Raw genomic sequence first — 21,284 nt, 5'->3', positions numbered from 1 at the left:
GAAGCAACATTGGGAAGCAGTCAAATGGATTTTCAGATATTTGAAGGGGACTACAGGTCTCGGTATCATGTTTGGCAGCCAACAGAGTAAGCCTTCAGTTATTGGTTATGTTGATTCGGACTATGCAGGAGACTTGGATGATAGAAGGTCCACAACGAGGTTTGTCTTCACCCTTGCAGGTGGACCGATTATGTGGAGATCATCAGTTCAGTCTGTTGTTGCTATGTCCACAACTGAAGCAGAGGACATGGCAGTTGGTGAAGCTTCTAAGGAAGCCTTGTAGCTTATGAGGCTAATAAATGAGTTAGGCATTGAGCAAGGTGGAGTTCCGCTGCATTGTGACAATCAGAGTGCTATCTTCTTGGCAAAGAATCAGGTGTATCATGTTAGGACCAAACATATTGATGTGAGATTTCACAAGATTAGAGAGTTGGTAGCTTGTGGGCAGATACTATTGCAGAAGGTTCACACTTCAGAAAATGCAGCTGATATGTTAACCAAACCAGTTACCATGTACAAGTTTAGGCATTGCATGAGCTTGCTGAACATTCACTAATGCTGGACTATGGAGTGCCCCCAACCCAATGGCAGAAGATGGAGATTGATGATATTCGCCAAGGTGGAGATTATTGTGCAATTACTCATATCTCTAGATAACAGCAATACAAGTTATGGGCTTGGGCTGATGTAAAGGGGTTGGGGTAGAGGGCTATATATATTGATGTTATGTAAACCTAATGTAACAAGGAGAAGAATAATAAAACACTAATACTTATTCTCTAATAATATATAGTGGTAGTCACTCAACGCTCTCGGGGACGTAGACATAATTGATTGAAACTCGTTACCAAATCTCTTGTATTATTCTCTTGTCTCTATACTCTTTACTATTTGATTGTTCGCTTGTTTCCAACATCATGTCACTTAATGGAAAGAAATACTTTTCTGGGATTATGCAATAATGTGCGACGACTATATATTAAAATGGTTTAGATTTAATTCAAAGATGTGTTGATAGCCTAGTAGTAAGTACACTCTTTAGCAAGTGGTTGATCCTTGGTTTGAATCCCAACAGATGTATACTTTCATTTTATTTCTACGCATTAAATAAAAACGTAAACTAAAATATGACCAAGCCCAGGATGGAATCCACAATCATGAATTCTGGTATTTTATAAATATATTTCACAAATATCCCTAATCAATAAATAGAGACGAACACTTTTATTTATTTGTTTTTTTGCTAAAAAAAAGTTTTGATCTATTTTTTCTAACTGGTTTGGTGAATGTGGTACATACCTTGAAGTCATTCAATATTCGCATATTTGTAGACCACGGCGGTTTGAGGTCCAGGTTGAGGTAAGTATTCCTGATGAAAATGGTAGATTGTAAATTCTTCAAATTCATATTAACAAGATGAAGGAGAATTCCTTTCTGGCTCCTGTTGTGAACCTTCAAGAGCTCGATATGTGGAGTGATGTTTAATCTAGTATTACATATATTTTAGTTTTTACATTTACTTATAAGTTGTGCACTTCTCAATTGCATTAGGGAAGTATTTCTTTACTGATGGATAGTACATATAATTTATCCTTAACTCTTAAATTTGATAGTTGCATCACACGCAACCTGAATTGGACTTTGGAAATTGAAAAATAATGGTTCAGAACTGTTTTAATTAAAAGTAGTCCATAGATCTATAACTGTATATTTTAGCTTTTAATTGGTTTCAACTCGTCTAAGCATGGACACACTGGCCAACACTAACACAAACTTGGAATTGTACTTCTGACCCAACAAATTTGAAGTATCCAATTCACTTTCTTGAAGTGCATGTGCTAAGTTGAACTATACAACTACTTTGTATACAATTTGATTCTTACTATTGTATGGGATTGAATGTTCCCCACAAAAACTCAATAAGAAAATAAACTTGTTGTACAATGTTGTTTTCTATAAGCAAAAAAAGTAGCTATGAAAAGATCAGGAATAAATGGATTTGAGATAAAATTGAGATAGCATCTATTGTAGAAAAAATATGCAATCTTATCTTATTTAGCTTCCCAAATATAATTGACATACTTAGATGAATAAAGTGTGTAATTATAACAGGTGGTCCAAAAAATAATAGTATATATTATACATGTTCATGTATCATATGATATACATATATATAAAAGTAGGATTCACTTACTCCAAGAGTAAGTTTGAAAAACTTACTCATCATCTTAACCTTTAATTTTAGGGAAATCCAATAGTTTGAATTAGTGAGTAGATCTAAATTATTAAATATCCATAGAATTGATAGCTACTCTATATACATATATATTTGTCTGAAACTCTATGCCTCCTTCTTGAAGGAAGTGGTGGATGTGGGCAGGTGAATATGTACTCATTTTGTCTCATTACTTTTGTTGTGTCAGTTAGCTAACAAATCTTTCATCTGATTTCCATATTATCAAATAACAATTTGATCATAATAATGTTTTATGTAATACAAAGATAGCTGATCTGCTCATCTTTAAATTGCATCTTTAAATTGCTCTTTTGGTTCCCTGATCAAATATGATCGCAAAATGTTTCTGTTAGTTGAGAGTTGGGTTTTCAATCTTCAACACCTTGGGTATTTGACTTTAATCTTTATCGTGCATGAATAGTCGAGATCAGAAGTTACTTTATTCAGTTATTGTATAACTTTTTAAAAACGTCATGCATTTATCTTCTGAGTTTAACATTTCAAATAAATATCTAACGATCAAGATTCATTATTTTCATCTCTTACATTCAAGGTTCATTAATTCCTCTGAACTCGCTCTTTGCTCCGATCTTCAAGACGAGGGGAAGTATCAAATCACTCTCTACAAGGAGGTCTTACTTATGATTCAGTCATAATCACAGATTCTATTCATTTCACAGCATATTGTAATCATAGATAAACTCAACTGTTGAATATAATAGCTACAAGTCTACAACATAAAATCTGTGCACCTAGTGCTTACACTTAAATATATTTTGCCCTTATTTTGAAAGGTTACCCCACTGTTTCACTATTCTCCGGTCTCTTTTTTCTACATCCCTTTGGGAGGAGTTGGTTTCCGTAGTTGTTCAGACAGTGGAGGGCGCTTGTTATGATCCTGCACAAAATCGGGAATGAAATTATTGTTTAATTAAAAACTTCAAAATAAAGTACCAATCTATTTGTATCTTGGTTTTCTGTGTGGAATTCATGCTCTTCAGTATTAGTCATTTCAAAACATATTAAGTATCACCTCATCAACAGCAATTCATTTAGAATTTGTATACATAATATGTAAATTCTATAGTCTTTGTGTATTCATCCTTATTCCTTTCATTATACACGTTCAGAAGTTTAAGGGAACATTTTTTAGGAGAGAAATTTAAGGGACATTCAATTGACACTATGAAAACTTATTCTATGATTATTTCATGATACACCAATTTTTTGGTTTTAGACCAAGGTGAGACACCATTTAATAGGAAAAGGCTTTTGTTGCTGCTGACCCAGGAATCCCTACAAACATTGCTATGAGACTAATTGCTTCGGCTTTGCCACAATGCAACTAACTAGAAGCCAATACCATCTCAAAATTTTAGAAGACCAAAACTTTCACATAAGGTACAACAATAATACATTAAAAAGTTGACTTTAGTTATAACTTATACGTGAAGTTCTGTTGAATTCAAAATTAGAGACAGAAGAATGTGTCTAAATAGATCTACTGCATGACAAAGTTAACATACCCCAATCTCTGTCTCAAATCGGCATGAGCAGCACCTAACTCTTGGAGCACCATACGGATACATTAGTAATACTGCACAGCCCCCACACTTAACTTGTCCAACCTGATGAGCTGTAAGGAAGGAATGAACCACAAAAAGGATAATGACATATTTCATAACAAAGAAGTAAAGTGAATTTTCAAAAGACCACATATAGGTAAGTGACTAAATGAGTGAAAACTTCAAATGGAACATCAAATCTAAGTGTGATTGCTCATTGGTGTTTAGACTTTGGACTGCAACCTTTCTATGAAAACCTGAAAGTGCCCTTGTCTTTATAAAATATAGATACAAATTTTCTTAAACACAAGAGATTGCTTACACAAGCAGAAGAGTATGCATAGCAGGAGGTTTGTGCCAATCGAATAATTGCTCATGGAATCAGTCAAATCCATAAAAATCAAACTTAAAATGCAAAGTTAATACAAACAGTAGAGACATGTGAAACAGAAGGAAAGAGAACTAACGTTGTAATACAAGATTCTCTGTCCCACAGCAAGCACATGTAACATGCTTGAAACCTCCCGGATATGCAAGCAGGCGACGGCAAGAACCACAAACCAATTGACCCATATCTGTTAACACAGCTCAGCGGTGAGAGTCAACAAGTTAATGCATTGCCCAATGTCTTGTAATACTTACTAAAATGCTGAAAACTTTAAACATGAAAAAGAAAACAACACATCAAGGACAACATTATTGACATCTCAAAAAGAATAATTCACCAGAAACAGACGACCAATTTCTTTATGCCCTAAAAAGATCCAATTGAACCTGAAGCATGTAGCTCAAGGCTACAAGCACTGTATTCACAGAATCACACCCCTTTCTTCCACAGATGTTATTCGTCATTCCTTTATCATCTATTTAGAAGCAAATTTTAACCTGATTCTTGAAACTACTAGGTCTAGAGCAATGAAACTGAAACCTCCGAGGTTGGTAGTGCTTTAACTGAATAACACTTGATCCACACCATGCCATTGGTTGATTTACTCTCAATTGAAGATCACAAAGTCCATGAGGGAAAATACTTAAAAATTCCATTCAGAACCACACACGTTCCCGACAAAAATCGAAGCTTGCACATTTGAAAATTCAATCACAGACAAATTAAAATCCCCATCTCATCAAATCCCCTTAACTATGCAACTACTGATTCTAAACCAATATCTAATTCAAAAAGTTCATAAATTTATGCCAAAACCCAACTAGGTATTCTTCCATAATCAAATTTTGGAACAGAGGCACCCAAAAAAAAATTCAACAAAACCGGGCAAAGCTATGGGAATTAAACAAAATAAAAGAATGAGACTCAATGACAAAAATGGTAAAACTCACTATCACCAGATGGACGCGGCGGCGGCGGCGTTGGAAGTGACGGCGTCGTAGTATGGATAGGTTGTTGCCACCCTGGTGGTGGGCCATCATCGTCTTCTTGTTTCTCCCGCATCTTCACTTCCTGAGTTTGAATCATCGCTGCAGCTTAATCTCACACTCACCACAAAATCCACGGTTGTTTTCAACTGATAATCAAGTTGGGTGATTTTTATGTCACTATAGCATTATTTTCTTAGAACTTTGGTGGGGTCCTCACCAATTTGGGTTTTTATTACTTCAAACATGGGTCATCCATGCCTCAACTTCGGGGAGGCTAAGGATGTTCATCGGGATTCGTGAGATACCTTCTAATTTATAGAGATTTAGTATTTATTCTAGGATCACAATCCAATAATTATATTTTATTTGTTCATGTTAGGGTTCAAAATTATATAGTATTTATTTTAAAATTTTAAATTTTTTTTGTTCCTTATTCTCAACTATTAAAATGAATATTTTGGACAGGGCTCATAGAAAATTCTTGATTATAAACAATATTGGTCAATTTGTGGTAAAGAAAAAGATGAATATCATTATCTTGTAATTGATGATTTTGGTGAGTTTCCATTTTTAATTATTATTTTTTGGAAAATTTTGTTCAAAATAAGATAAAATAGTGTATTCTATTTTAGTGTAACCATCCCTCTCAAACATTATCATTATATCACAACCATTACTATCCTAATATTACCATTCTTGTCACTCTACCACCACCAATATCACCCACATTATTATTATTGTTATCAACACTAATATCATTGTATTATTGTTGTCAACACTAATATCATGTCGCCACCTCCCTAATCACTAGGGCCATCCCACTACAAATTTGTATAATTATGATTTATGAGAAATTATATTGTTTAAGCATAATATATATAATATTATATCGTTCTAGATCATCTAGTGTGCATTAAATATTAGATAATTTATATTACTCTTATATTTTTCTCTTATATCCATGTTTTTCTTATCTCAATCATCGAATGATATTAACTCACTTTATAATAGTTTCTTTAATTTTCATATTGTTCTTAGTAATTTAGGCTACATACTTTTGGTTCATGGAATGTAATTTACAGAACTAGCCTAATTACTAAATAAGTTTTAGTCATTCAGGTAAAAGGTTGTAATAATTTTTAAGTTTGACTTGATAGGTTTAAAAACAAATTAATTATAATTTGCGCCAAGTCTAGCCCAGACCATTGTAGATTGAATCGACCACGATATGCGAAATTATATTTGGGTATGAATTTTGATATCCAAACTTGCACTTTCTTTGAATTACTCTAGCTAGCTCATCTAGGTGGACCCATGTTGGTAGTTGAATGCTTCTAAGGTGAGTGACTATATTTGAAGTAGAACTTCCAAGTGAGACATGAACTTCGAGCCTACATAGGCCATCATGAGTTTAGGCCAAGTTGGGTTATTATTCCTAGTTGACGAAAATCTTAGCTAGGTTTAACTCAACTCACTAAACATGGTAATTTAAATAAGGTAAGGAAAATATACTCGGTTACATTATAAATGTGACTCTTCCAGACGAAAATTATAAATATACCTAACCTTCATTCATTTTTATTTCTCTCTTTCCTTTTCACTTCCACCCTCACCCTCATAACTAGATACCACCTTCCTCTAATTGTTAATCATCTTTTAACCATCATCTTTAGCCTAAAATGCCACCTTCTTCATTGCATTATTCCATTCATACATAAGTTGAACCTTAGAGAAGAAAGTGAAAAGGAGGGAAATGAAAGGTAGAGCTTATAGAATGAAATGGGGAAATGTAAGGAAGAAAATATTTGACATTGGAGTTTGAGGTGGAGGAAAAGAAAAAAGGGTAGTGTGAGGCTATTAATGGGAGCCACTAGGATGGATGGTGGGGTTTTAGGGTGTTATTAAAGATGCTATGATCAGTTGCTTTTTTTGTCGCAATTTTATTTACATTTATTAAAAAAATTTAATTGTTAGTTTGAGAATTTGATTTTGAAGGAGAAGGAAAGGAAATGGACGGTTTAGAAGTCATTTCATAAGTATATTTCATGACTCCAAAGCCTTCTCTATACTTTCATTCCCCTCCAAAATCAAATACCAAACTAACCCTAAGTTACCTAACCAACAAGCTTGTTGGAAGCTGCATTTATTCAGATGGACAACTATAAATTCTAAAAAGAGATTAACTTCTTACTCCATGAGTTCCACTATTGCTTCCTCCCTATGTTCTTATGGATTTTTTTTATGGAAAGGCCCTAACTATTACAGCCAATTAACATACCCCAACCTTGCAAATTAATAGATGTTGAGTTTATTCAAGTGTAAAGTCTCACATTAGATATGTGTGGAGGAGTGAAAGAGTTTATAAGAAGCAAATGCTCATGGAACTAATGCTTAAGGTTTTGGTTCAAGACATGGTGTCTCACTTGTGACTCTTCACTCTTCCCATACCCATGTAACAATGGAACTCCCCAGTGGTTGGAGGCTTTCCGGTTGCAGTCTGGTCCAACAAGTGGTATCAGAGCCGATGGTTCGGCTGGGACACAGTGGACTTAACGGGGAGCATACCGGAAAGTGTGTGGTACCCACACTTGAGGGGGAGATTGTTGGGTTTATTCAAGTGTAAAGTCCAACATTGGATATGCGTGGAAAGTCCCACATTGGATATGCGTGGAGGAGTGAAAGACTTTATAAGTAGGAAAGACTCATATAACTAATGTCTTAAGGTTTTTGTTCAAGACGTAGTGTCTCACTTGTGACTCTCCACTCTTCCCATATCCATGTAACAATGGAACTCCCCGATAGTTGGAGGCTCCCCTTGGTCGCAGTCTGGTCCAACAATAGATTTATTAATTATAAATTTGATGTTAACATGTAAAACTGAAGTTGAATTGATACCTTTGAGTCAAACTGAGAAAACTAAAACACACTTCTATAAGTATTTATTTGACACTATATATATATATTGCAATTTGGCAGCCAGCCGTGGCGGCGCACCATCGCCCATCCAGGGTGGCGATGGTGCAGCCAGCCACGAGGACCGCCGTTGGGAAGGGTGGTCCAACCCCTCTGGGCATGGCTGGGACAGACAACCCTCCATGACTGCTGTCCAGTCCCTCTCCTTACCACGGTGGGGCTGCGACGACGGCTTTATGCAGAGCCGACACCGTCCAGGTCCCTCTCCTTACACGGTGGGGCTGCGACAATGGCTTTATGCAGAGCCGACACCGTCCAACAGCCCCTATTTCAAAACTGCAAACAGAAAAAAATTCACAAAATATATACAATGACAACTTGGATGTGGTGAAGATTGGGTTAGAGCTTTCTACTACTCCTCTCTCTATTCTCTTCTCCTTTCTTAGGTTTGCCTCTTTTTTCCACTTTCTGATGAGCCTTAGGTTAGATTCTAAGTTAGGCTTAAATAAGGGGTGGAGAATTAAGTTTTCTGGTTGGGCTAGGGAAAAAGCCCAGTTGCCACAATGTTTGAAATTCAAATTCTCTCCCTTTTTGCTTTGAAATATTTTACCCCGGTCAAAATTGAATATTTACACTATTCATTGTTAGGGATGGCAAAAAAACCCGTACCCGTGGGTAAAACCCGTATGGCACGGGTACGGGTCACAAACGGGTATCGCGGGTACTATAAACGAGTTTTTAAAAATACTCGTAGTACATACGAGCGGATACGGATATTATGGCACTTGTGCCCGGAGGTACCCGCTATTTATATGATTAATATATTATATTTAATTAAAATAAAAAGTACATTATTCTAACATTCATTATACTATGTACATTTTTTTCATTTTACTTTGTTTACATATTTTATTGAGTTTGGTGGTGAAACACCCTGCAAATATTACATGTGTAGAAACACACATGTTTTACAAAGAAAATATATACTTTTTGTTAAGGAAATGAGAACAAAAAATCAAACAAATAGAAAACACTAATAAATTTAGCATTTTTGTCGAATATTCGATCAAAAAGTACAAAAATAATTAAATTTTATCTCATTTGAAATATAATAAAAGTAAAAAATTAAAAATTCATTTATAATATCGGAAACCTGTGGGTACCCGTTGTACCTACAGGTACGCAGAAATACCCGCAAATACCCGTACGGGTACGAGCGCGGGTATGGATAATATTCTCCTATTTTGAAACAGGTAGCTACTATCCGTGCTCGCCCGTGCTAGTTGTCATCCCTATTCATTGCCTTGATAAAATGGCAAGTTGTATTTTTTTATTCTGACATTGAAGTTTTTAATTAGTAATTTTATGACGGTAATATGTGTCTCAAGAAATTATTTAAGGATTTAAAAGTGGAAATTTTGCAATTAAAATGTAGGAAGATAATACTTAATTTGTCCAAAAATTGACAAATTCTGTAGTTGATTATAAAACAAGTAAACAGAAAACCAATAAAAGAGCATTGGGTTATATAAAATAATCACCTTAGGTACCTTCAACAAGTCAATATTACTAACAGAATAACTCCACTGGTACAAACAGCAGTGACAAACAATGTCAGCATTCCTTGAGGTAGTTGATCAAAGCTATAGACTTTTTGTCCAAAATTCAGTACCATGGTCAAAGCTGTATAACCATTTGTCATCTATAAAAAAAATGTCTTACCCATTACATAAAGTTTTCGAATGGTGAGATTTGAAGATAATAGATATGTCTTAGGTAAACAATAAAATAAAAAGGCTCAATTTTTTGATTTCTAATTAATGCATTTAAGAGGCTATTAAACCATATATTGGTTACCTAACACTTGTCTCACCGGCCAGGACATATTTTGTTCACTATTATATAGTGTTCAGCTTTTATATGCTTAAAATCTTCTCAAAGCACTCATTTTCCTTCTCATCAATTTGGCTCAATTTCAGGGAACTCTTCTCCATGACCAAGACCCAGATAGGCCTCAACGTTTTCCTAAGGTTCCTGGCCATAGGAGCAACTATAGCAGCAGTGGTGATTATGGTACTTAGCCATCAGTCCACTAAGGTCCTGAACCTTACCTTTACTGCCAAGTATAGCAACGAGCCTGTATTCAGGTGAGATATTTTTTTGCTCCTTTTCTTTTTTCTTACGACCTGTATATTGAATCTCTATTGTTATAAGCATATTAAATTAACTTTACTACCAACAAGGCATTAGTCTAGTGATACATGACTTCACTAGATTCCCAATTATACTAAAAGACCAAATGTTCGATTATTGAAATCGACATTTGTTGGGAAGGACATCCACATAGTTTCGAATAAATTAATTTCTTACCCGTATGATAATAAATATCCTGGTTATACCAAAAAAAATTTAACTTTTCAATGGCTTAAGCCTTAATCCCTCCCTACATGTTTTCTGAACAGGTACTTTGTGATAGCAGAAGCTGTAGCAAGTGGATACAGCCTTATTGTACTTCTCTTTACACGTTCTAAAAATTCACTTTGGCGTTTGGTTTTAATCTTAGATGTTGTAAGCAACCATTTCTGTATCCTCCTCCTTCTCTTTCTCTATATTAAAACTTTGACAAAATTAACTTACAATATATAATGCAATCTTGCATGACTTGTTATTGTTGTGATCGTCTATAAATATTACACTAAAACTGAACTCTTTTTTGATAAGGTGATAGCTATGCTACTATCTTCAAGTGTTTCAGCAGCATTGGCAATAGCTCATGTGGGCAAGAAAGGCAACGATCATGCTGGTTGGCTACCAATTTGTGGACAAGTTCCTAAATTTTGTGACCATGTCAATGGTTCTCTCATTGCTGGTTTTGCTGCAGCTATAATATACTTGCTACTTATTTGTTCCTCTTTTTACTATGTACCAAATCTCTTCCCATAAAACTAGAAAAGGACCACACGTTAGTGTTTATTTGGTGTTTTTCTTTCACACGCAGTTATTCTTGAATTTTGACTGTTGTAGTGTTCATATGTTGCTTTGTTTTCATTGAACACTGTCTCTAGGACTTTTATATAAAAGTTGTTGGAAATATTAACTTGCCTACCTCAACTAGTACAAAAAAGACTTAATTGTTTGTTGTCCGCGTTACAAATAAATTCTTTTACATGCACAAATAAAAAAATATTAACATCATACCTAACAAATTTTAGCCATCAATTATGTTGTATATTTTATTTAAATTTACACTACCAATAAAAAATACTAATCATATATTAGAGCAATAAAGTTAATAAAACATTAAAAAACCACACTTGGATATGATGAGAAGATGGAAAAAAATAAAGACCCCATACAATTAATTGGTATTAGTAGCAACTTGGTAGTTGGGTTCTCTAATCATAATTTGCGAGATTTGATGCATGTAAAGCAAAAAAGTTTGTAGAAAGTGAGAAAAACAAAGGGTTAACATGTTATTATAGGTTTAATTTGACACTGTTTTTGGGATGAGATTCTTTCCAATGCCCATAAAGTCCGATACTAATATATATATATAAATATTGTTAAAATGAGTTTTATGATTTATAATCTAAAAATTGCAGCGTTAAAATAATTTTATGACATGTACCAAACAACACTCTTGCATAATCTACTAATTGACTAATTCTACGTAAGGAACATAAATCTTATGTTTTTTAGAATTATATTTGTTTTTAGAACTTTTTTTAATTAAATGACAAAGAAAGTTGTGAATGGGGCAGTTGATTTGTGTCCCTATATAAGTCCCCTTTTTCAGTTTTTAGTTTTCATTTTATTTTTTCATTCAAAATTTTGATGGAAGCTAAACAGTATGAAGAACAAGTTGAAGCAACAAAACTCCCGCCAAAATCTGCAGAATACGAAGCTCTTGTACGTGCAGGACCAAATCTGAGACCCCTCCAACAAATCCACGCTCATCTCTTCGTCTCTGGTTGTCACCGTAGCCGCGCTCTCATAACCAAACTCCTTATTCTATCTTGCGCCGCTGGTTCCATCAACTACACTCGCCGCATCTTCCACCATTTTCTTCACCCTGATTCATTCCTCTTCAATTCCCTCATCAAATCCTCTTCCAAATTAGGCTTCTCCCTTGATGCACTCCTCTTCTACCGTCGCATGCTCACTTCAAAAGTTGCACCTTCAAGTTACACCTTCACTTCTGTCATCAAGGCCTGCGCTGATCTTTCCGCTCTCAAAATTGGCAGGGTTGTTCATTCCCATGTTTTGGTTAATGGGTATGGCTCAAATTCGTTCGTGCAAGCTGCAATGGTGACGTTTTATGCAAAATCGGGTGCTTTGGATGTTGCACGGAAAGTGTTTGATGAAATGCCTGAGAGAAGTGTTGTTGCTTGGAATTCAATGATTTCGGGTTATGAACAAAATGGGCTTGCTAATGAAGGTGTGGTTCTGTTTAGAAAGATGCTTGAGTTGGGGGTTCGTCCTGATTCCACAACTTTTGTTAGTGTGTTATCTGCTTGCTCTCAACTTGGGATACTTGATTTGGGGTATTGGGTGCATGAGTATATTATTAGTAATGGGATACATGTGAATGTGATTCTTGCTACCGCGTTGATTAACATGTTTTCGCGGTGCGGTAATTTAAGCAGAGCGCATGCGGTTTTTGATTCATTGGATGAGGGAAATGTTATTGCATGGACAGCTATGATAAATGGGTATGGTATGCATGGTTATGGTGTTCAAGCAATGGAAATTTTCAATCGGATGAAAGCATATAAGCTTACTCCTAACAGTGTCACTTTTGTTGCTGTCTTATCTTCATGTGCTCATGCGGGGCTAATAAACGAAGGTCGCGAAGTATTTGCAAGCATGAGGCAAAAGTATGGTCTGGTTCCAGGTGTGGAGCACCATGTTTGTATGGTTGATATGTTTGGTCGGGCTGGGTTGCTCAGTGAAGCATACCAATTCATCAAAGAACTTGGTCCTCAGGAGCTTGTTCCAGCAGTATGGACTGCAATGCTTGGGGCTTGTAAGATGCATAAGAATTTTGATCTTGGGGTGGAAGTAGCTGAACATCTCATCTCTTTGGAGCCAGAGAATCCTGGCCATTATGTATTGCTTTCTAACATGTATGCATTGGCAGGAAAGATGGATAGAGTGGAATCAGTTAGAAATGTAATGATCCAAAGAGGCTTGAGAAAGCAAGTAGGCTATAGCACCATAGATGTCAACAACAACCCTTACCTTTTTAGCATGGGTGACAAGTCTCACCCAGAGACGAATGAAATTTATCATTATTTGGACGAGTTGATATGGAGGTGCAAGGAAGCAGGTTATGTACCTATTCCTGAATCAGCGATGCACGAGTTGGAAGAAGAAGAGAGGGAGTTTGCTCTAAGATACCATAGTGAGAAGCTTGCGGTAGCATTTGGTCTGATGAAAACTACCCATGGAATGACTCTCAGGATTGTGAAGAATCTTAAGATATGTGAAGACTGTCATTCAGCATTTAAGTTCATCTCAATTGTAACAAATAGAGAAATAATTATTCGGGATAAGCTTCGTTTCCATCACTTCAAAGAAGGCTCATGCTCTTGTTTAGATTATTGGTGATAGGATTTTAACCTGTGTAGATCTGATTAATTGGAGATTCATTTGAAAACAATCTTTGCAGAAAATGATATAGTTTCAAGATACATAACCAAAGTATGCCCAAGGAATATATTAAATGGCATCCAAAATAAAGATTACAGGAGTTTGGATTCTTATTAACATTCAAATTCACCACATTTCTGTGAGTTCTAATCTATGCTCACTTTACCAATAAAGCAAATAACATCTGGAAACTAAAGTTCTGCACTTATACAGCAAGCTTACATAGCAGCAAATACTGATGCTGCTTCACCCAGCTTAAGAGTTTTTGAAACATCAGCATTATGTACCTGCAGCAAAAGACTACAAAGACTAATAGACAACAGATTACCTTGTAATATGCAGAACTTGGTATTTGCTGTCACCCCTTTTGAAGACTTAATTTTGTTTTCATATAATGCTAATATTAGGGTGTACTGTGATGGGTAAAGGAAATGAGAGATGTTTAGTTTTTGTACAACTTAGTTCGTCTCAAAAAAGTTGTCCAACTTTTTATGTTGGGTAGAGAACTGAGAGTTATAATAGACGAGTTGTAACAACACTAGAGGAAATGACATTTTATCATACTTCAATTTATTCAAGAGATTGGTGCTTTAACAAGCTTACATTTGATATTATACAAATACCTGTAAATATATTAATATTGCACTTTAGGTTGCAATATCCTGGTTGGGAAACTAGAAGAGTTACTTAAAACTTAGCATGAAAGATATTTATGCATATCAACAAACTGACTGCAATCAATTCCCTTATCAGAAAATGCCTCTACAAGCTTGGGGAAGATCTTAGCAAGCATAATTTTGAACCCTGTAGAAGTTCCCTTCTGGTTTTCATGTTCAGTTTTTCCACTTCCAAAAGCACATCCAATGGGAGCTCCTTCAAGACATGCCTTACGAGCAAGAAGTATATGTTGTGAGCGCTTCGTGAAGTGTTCTTCCACCAGTGTCTCAAAATGCTGCATCAGGCATCACTATCAGTTAAGATTCCATTTCTATCCATGAGAAATTCTTGCATAAACTTAAATCACTCAAGTTGAATGCACTGAGGCATTACACAATTGATTAATAGATGTTTATTATAGTTAATTATCAAAATTAACCATAATTAATGATGTATTTGACTTACTACACTCAACTTGGGCACTTCATGTTTATGTAAGCATTTCTCTCTATCTATAATCTACATTAAATGATTCAGATGACATTATTTTCTACACAATAATATAGAACAAGGCCACACAAAGGATGGAAACCCTGGAAGCTTCAATCTAATCTAGTAGAATAAATTGAAAACCTGCAGAAACTCAAGGTCATGCCAGAAGCTCAAACTCAATATACATAAATATATATTTGACCAATATTTATTTCATTGAAATATGCAAAAATACCCAGGTACTACTAGCAGTTCCAATGCCTTTATTGTGTATGAGACACATCTGCCATATTGTGCTTAAATCCATGATCAACACTCAACACATAACTAACTGGTAATGCCACTCAGAATTATTCTCTATTATTTCAAAGCCATTATCACTGAATGAACTGCAACTATGGAAGAAATCAAATTGCAGATGTAGTAATTTCTACCTTGGGTGGCTTTCTTAATAGATACAACATGGATTTGCTTGTGACAAGGAAAGCATTCTCATTGTAACTGACTGAGTTCTTCTCTCCCTCGGCTCGGCCGATTTGTTGGTCATATCCAGCCTCATTGAAATAAGGCTTGTCGTTAAGGACAAGGGCTTGCAGAGAGAGAAGGAGTTGAAGAATTGTGGAGGCTCCAGGGTTCCACACTTCAGTTCCTGTACCAGTCCAAGTGTTTAGGAGACTGAGACAGATTTTCCCTGACTCATACAAATTAGGATTTAATCTAAGCCCACCAGAATTGTAGTGCACCAGCTGCATGGAATTTTACTACATGAGAGTTTGTTCAAATATAAATAAATATTGAACTTAACATTTCAAAGTAAGAGGAGGACCCTATAAACAAGGGTGCTATGCATGAACCATGCATGAAAGTAATTAAAAGCACTGCAAAGTACATTTAGAAGCTTACAGGTGGTTCATTTGGATATTCTGGAGGGAAATGTATATCAAAGAAAAACAACCCATCATGATAAGGGGTTCCAGATGCACCACCAATTGCTGTTCGCATGAGATCCATTCTTTCTTCAAACACACGAACGTAAATAGTTTCTGTTTGGGTCAATAAGGATTGTAAGTGCATTTGTAGAAATTGGTAAGAATATTTTCCCTTTTCATAAGCAAAAACAAGTAATCAAAACCATTATTAAATTGTTTCATAACCACGTAAGGTGTGATTCTAACATCTTTTCTAGAATAACTTTCTCTCTAACACATTCATTTATAATCCTATCTTGTTTAATGTGTCCATACATCTAGAAACAAGGTTCAAAAGAATAAAGAATAATACTATAAAGTGCGCACCAGGAAGATTTTTCTGAAGGATGCTCCATTCTTGTTGAACCTTTTTCACCCAACTTCTTTTAATCTACATTGTATCCAAAGGAGAGGAAACAATTAGCCTAATATTTCAATGTGATTATATGTCACTAAAGTATGATGTATGAACTTCTAACCTGAGATAATTTCAACCCTTCTCCCTCATCCAAAAAGTAGTGATCAGAGCAATTTTCTATTACATCAAACTGCTTAAACTGGTTTGAACTGTTGCTGTCTGAAGAAAATGGAAAACCAATCTTCTCATGAATCCTAATAACTTGTGGATATGAAGTGCAATCTTCAGTAGATTGCAACTGAGTATTTCGATGTGAATCAGTGGAATGGTCACTGGTTTCCAAATTCTGCTTATCAATAAAATCAGATCCATTATCCTCTTCAAATGTAGGTACTGAGGAAACTGCTCCTGAAAGTGATGTTCCACCAAGTGTTTGGAGTATACTTGTTTTAATGCTTGACAAAAGTTCTAAGGCAGCTTGGGGAAGGGAAAAGGAACTACACTCAAGTGGATACTTTTCATAATTCTCTCTAATACCATCACAATTTGACATGTCCTGATCATCAAAAGTGATATTCAGTTTATAATATACAAACATACACATGATATACGTAGATAAAAATATATACTAAGGGCGGCCCAATGCTCCCACCTTGTGGGGTATGGGGATGAAAGATGTACACCATTCCAATGCTTTAGGATTTAAACCTGTGACCTCCAGGTCACAGGGAAGCAACCTTAGTGTTGTGCCGAGGTTCACCCTCGTGAAGCTCAATATATTCCCTCACCTTTCCCTTCTGTTCAGAAGGTAAATTTCCATGTTCAATCATCCCTTGCATTAACTGCTCAACATTTGAACCTTCATGTTCATCGATCCGAAGAATTTCATAAGGTGTAACCTGTTGGGAAAAACAAAAATTATGCATTAGTACACATTGAGAAAGACTGGATCAATAAGCTAATAAAGATAGGTAATTATCAATAAAACTATTCCTCTAGATAATGAGATATGGGAAGCATAAACTTCATGAGTGCACCAGCACAATATACAGCTACAAGTCTCATTAAGTACAGTATATTGAGTACAGAAAATTATATGTCATACCTTGGTTGTGAAACCAGTAGCCCATTTCACCTCCACTTCACCATCTTTGAAACCAATAACATTTCCAATACAGCATAGGAAACGGTTATCGGGTAACTCATCCTGATAGCCCTTTCGGTTCCTGTCTCTAAGAGCAGCCTGCACATTCAAGTCAATCACTGACTTTGCGTTATCTTTCTCAGCTTGGTAATCAAGCTGCTTTTGAGCCGCCTTCAACACAATATCACCAAAACAAAAGGAGTAGTCTGGGTGCTCTACAAGTTCGTAGGCACTCACAGTTTCCTCCATTTTTCCTGTATCCAAATTATCTGGGTTGGATATGGAAGCATTTTTCCATTGTACCTTCACAATATGCTCCTTTGCATCCACACATTGGACAACACCCCATCTTTGACTTCTAGGCTTAAGAGGATCATAAGAAGCACCTTTTTCCAGCACAAACTGATGAGGCCAAAATTCATGATTGTTTATTATATTCACTGGTAGTAAACTCTCAGGACCTAACCCCAAAGTATATTCACCATTTTGCCACACAATGTCAACTTTGGTCTTTATCTTCCCAATTATAAATAATTCCCCAATGTAAGAGCTAAAGTTTCTTCTCTCATTTCCTCTTTCCATACTATGCTCCATTCTAAGATCACTTGTAGGTGCATCTTGAATAATCTGTTCCTTTTGGTCTGCAACTGAGAGCATACACCAGTCACCAAGTTGCCAGTTTGCGTGAGAAAAACATGACAACACAGTCAAGTTCTTGGAATCTTGCCAGCACGGGGGAGCATTCACACTCAAATCGCAACCTACTGGAACAGAAGCAATCCAATTAATGTACAACAAACCTGCTTCCACGGAACAAACAGTTCCTTCATCTTGATTGTCTCTCCAAGTTCCACATAACCATCTATCTCTTTTATAAGCACTTGTCGACTTAACCTTTACTCTCTGCCCAGGATAGTATGGATACTCGGAATCTTCAGGAAAATTATGAGTCAGTGGTAAAAGGTTCTCTCTTTCTGATGCAGTGATATCACACTTAGCTCCATCATCAAACAAAACAGTCACTTTGTCCACCACTCTTTTAACCTGACCTAGCCACGACCCCTTCGTCACATAATCACCTTCTGAAATGGAGCGAATCTTCGAAAGTTTCTTGGAGCTCACGTCTTTCAATACTTTCCCATGAACATTTTCTAAATCCATAAAGACATCAACACTTACGACCATGCCCATCTGTCCAGATTGGTCTGACAAGGCGCAGACCAAATCTCCTTGAACAAATGTTCTCTCAAATGAAAGAAAATCGTCAATCTTCCCAATGCTTTGCTCTAAATTTGATAATATGTTCTGAGCATGACCGCCATATATAAAATCATTTTCTTCTTGGTCCTCACTGCTGCTACTGTCACTGAATGCCTCCCAGTCTGAATCACTGCTGAGTGCATCCATCGATAATATGCCTAGCATAATATTTTGATAGTAACACCAATTAAATTATAAGAAAATAACATGAGATCGTAACAATAAAGGGATAAAAGTGCTGTTAGTCCATGCAGGGGAGTTCTCAATAGACTCAAAAATAGATGGCATCAAGATTAAGGGATAAAAGTGCTGTTTACATATTTTTTCCTTTGGGTGAGAGCTATGCATGAAAGTTATATATTTCTAATCAATTTTCCGTAGGAAAATATTCAACAACTTAGTAACTGTTTTAGACAACAAAATTTTACCATATCCATAATGAACTTAAACAGTGAATATGATGAATTCATGAAAATCCTTACCTTCTCAAGCAAATTGAAGCACCCAATCCCAGTGTAAGTATATATTTTGGTCACGACTGGAATACCGATATTGACCTTCAATGGATAGTTGTGTATAATGCAAAGTATTTCTGCTTGATAGAACTTTTTGTCACAGATAGTCAGTATCTCCGAAAGATTATCTTGACCACTGAAACAGGAGAGTTGCCCTATAGGCTATAGGATAATAGGAGTCGATGAAGGACTCCGGATGCCAAAGGAGATTTGCCCAATTTGTACTGGAAATTTACATAAGGAAACCCTTGAGAGAGGTTTCAAACAACAGAATATTGATGAACTATGACTCAGTTTTTGTTTTTTTAGTGGCTTACTGGGAGGAAAATTTCTAGCTATTGGAGGGAAGCAGAACAAGATAATTATATGATGCCAAAGGAGATTTGCCCTACATAAAGGGTTGGGTCCCTAGAGGAATTACTCCAGAGTAGTAATATTTTTACTGAAGCCAGCAACAAAAATTCATATATGTCTTTACTGAGAGAACCTAACCAAAGGAAACTAAGTCACTTTTGTCAAATGAGGTTTGCTCAATAAAGATGACTCTTAAAACATAAGTAGAAGCCAAAAAGGAAAGAAACTTTCCTCTTCAAGTTTGAAGTCAAATTGAAGAGTATTTGCTCCTAGAATGACGCCAAACACTCTCTATGAAATCTATTTGGTACCAAAGAAGATTGGTTGAAATCTTGAACCAATAAAATTTAAGAGTTGTAACCAGAACTGCTTTAGCCATTCAACGGGAATATTTTGTTCTCCTGGATTCACATCAAGAGGGGAAATGTGAAACACAATTGCAATTTGATTAAATGGCTTCTATTACAAGACCATTTCTTCTGAACCTGCAACAAAATCACTAGTGAATACTTTCTCTAACCTTTTTCAATATGAAAGGAAAATGGAAATTGCAAAGGAATGAGAATTGCTGATACAAAAGTTAGCTATTTTATAATGTAGCACAATTGTTTAGGAAGCAAGAGGAAAAGCTAGAACTTGAGATTAAACTAGTGGAAAGCTTTTGATAAATTAAGTATCTTTAAATGTACATCAACGAAATGGAACCTAAGGAATCAAAACTTATATCCATAGAAAACAATGATATTTTACAATCCATGAAACAATCTGTAATATCTTCTAGTCAAATTAATCAGAACTTTATTGATTTTATTGGAAGAATAATCCCAAAGGTAGTCCTTATTTATTGAACTTTGAAATTCATATGAAATCACTGATAACATAATCATGTTACATAGACAATTAGAAATCATTAATATTGAATCCAATACTATAGCATTAGAATAAGTATACACAGAAATCTTTAATCTATTAGCCCCAACAAATAAATAACTACAAAGCTAAGAGTCAAAAGAAAAAGAAGAAGGTGAATTTGCAGAGAAAGAGACTGCATCATTTGTACCTTAGGGATAGTTGGACCCATATAAGCTATAACAGGCATAGACCCAATGACTCAAACAAACTGAAATTAAAAGGGTACTTCCCAAATTTAGCTTTTAGCTTAAAAAAACAATCTTTTTTCTCTTCTTACTTAGCTCAGAACTTTTTCAGGCTTATTAGAAGAAGGAAGGGATTAGTATTTTTCAGATAGGTCTAGTTTCACCATCCTCCACACCATGACACATGTTTGGAAACATTGAAGGGAGACGCTATTTCTTCTCTCTCTGAAATGCTAAGGCTTTGGTGAAGGTGGGAACTTTGTGTTAGAGTAGGGAATGGGGGAGACTATTTGAACCAACAGAAAAAGAATATACCAAACAGTATCGGACACAAAATATTAGAAAAAGTACACTTTAGTGGACTTCACAGTGTGGAGAAAGTAGATTATGATTATATTTATTTATAAGATTATAATATGAAGAAATGTTTCTTTTGAAGTTTTGTAAAAATATTACATTTTTTAAAATAAAATTTCTTTTAAAATGTGAGTTTATAAAAGAAGCTCATAAGTCATAACCCAAAAAATAAGCATCCTTGTATAGACTTGGTGTGTAATTAGCATCCTTGTATATAAAGTAACCCTATTAATTTTTTTTGTATAATAAAATTTCCCTCGCCAGTAAGTTTTTTCTATACAATCGAATTTACGATATTATGTTTAAAGAGTTCAATCATCTCATGATTAGAGTAACACT

At 35.4% G+C, this 21,284-nt stretch overlaps 4 protein-coding genes across 6 annotated transcripts; 2 read left to right on the top strand and 2 right to left on the bottom strand.

Annotated features, from left to right (window-relative positions):
- LOC109332265 (protein LOL2) lies at positions 2,776-5,488 on the bottom strand. 2 transcript variants are annotated; one of them, XM_019567189.1, is made up of 4 exons: positions 5,146-5,488; positions 4,269-4,376; positions 3,763-3,872; positions 2,776-3,134 (listed from the first exon to the last, which is right to left on the bottom strand). In XM_019567189.1, exons 1-4 carry the CDS (start codon positions 5,273-5,275, stop codon positions 3,069-3,071), a joined length of 414 nt encoding a protein of 137 aa, XP_019422734.1. In that variant the 5' UTR covers positions 5,276-5,488; the 3' UTR covers positions 2,776-3,068. The 2 variants fall into 2 exon arrangements, with proteins under 2 accessions (XP_019422734.1, XP_019422733.1); XM_019567188.1 differs by having other exon boundaries at positions 2,777-3,134; positions 5,140-5,484.
- LOC109332662 (CASP-like protein 1C3) lies at positions 10,003-11,144 on the top strand. The gene is made up of 3 exons (XM_019567677.1): positions 10,003-10,238; positions 10,554-10,659; positions 10,813-11,144. Exons 1-3 carry the CDS (start codon positions 10,012-10,014, stop codon positions 11,032-11,034), a joined length of 555 nt encoding a protein of 184 aa, XP_019423222.1. The 5' UTR covers positions 10,003-10,011; the 3' UTR covers positions 11,035-11,144.
- On the top strand, positions 11,887-13,962 carry LOC109333032 (pentatricopeptide repeat-containing protein At2g33760). The gene has a single exon (XM_019568262.1). The coding sequence runs from the start codon at positions 11,926-11,928 to the stop codon at positions 13,699-13,701; it is 1,776 nt and encodes a 591-aa protein (XP_019423807.1). The 5' UTR covers positions 11,887-11,925; the 3' UTR covers positions 13,702-13,962.
- On the bottom strand, positions 14,283-20,945 carry LOC109333031 (probable ubiquitin-conjugating enzyme E2 24). Of its 2 annotated transcripts, none has more exons than XM_019568261.1 (9): positions 20,552-20,945; positions 19,105-19,976; positions 17,324-18,780; positions 17,007-17,117; positions 16,340-16,774; positions 16,188-16,251; positions 15,796-15,908; positions 15,327-15,638; positions 14,283-14,695 (listed from the first exon to the last, which is right to left on the bottom strand). In XM_019568261.1, exons 3-9 carry the CDS (start codon positions 18,767-18,769, stop codon positions 14,438-14,440), a joined length of 2,739 nt encoding a protein of 912 aa, XP_019423806.1. In that variant the 5' UTR covers positions 18,770-18,780; positions 19,105-19,976; positions 20,552-20,945; the 3' UTR covers positions 14,283-14,437. The 2 variants fall into 2 exon arrangements, with proteins under 2 accessions (XP_019423806.1, XP_019423805.1); XM_019568260.1 differs by having other exon boundaries at positions 15,796-15,935; positions 20,552-20,942.

This window comes from Lupinus angustifolius, chromosome LG18, assembly GCF_001865875.1.
Source record: "Lupinus angustifolius cultivar Tanjil chromosome LG18, LupAngTanjil_v1.0, whole genome shotgun sequence".
NCBI lineage: Eukaryota > Viridiplantae > Streptophyta > Magnoliopsida > Fabales > Fabaceae > Lupinus > Lupinus angustifolius.
Note: the sequence above shows the minus strand (reverse complement) of the source record. Positions and strands in the feature narration are given on the sequence as shown.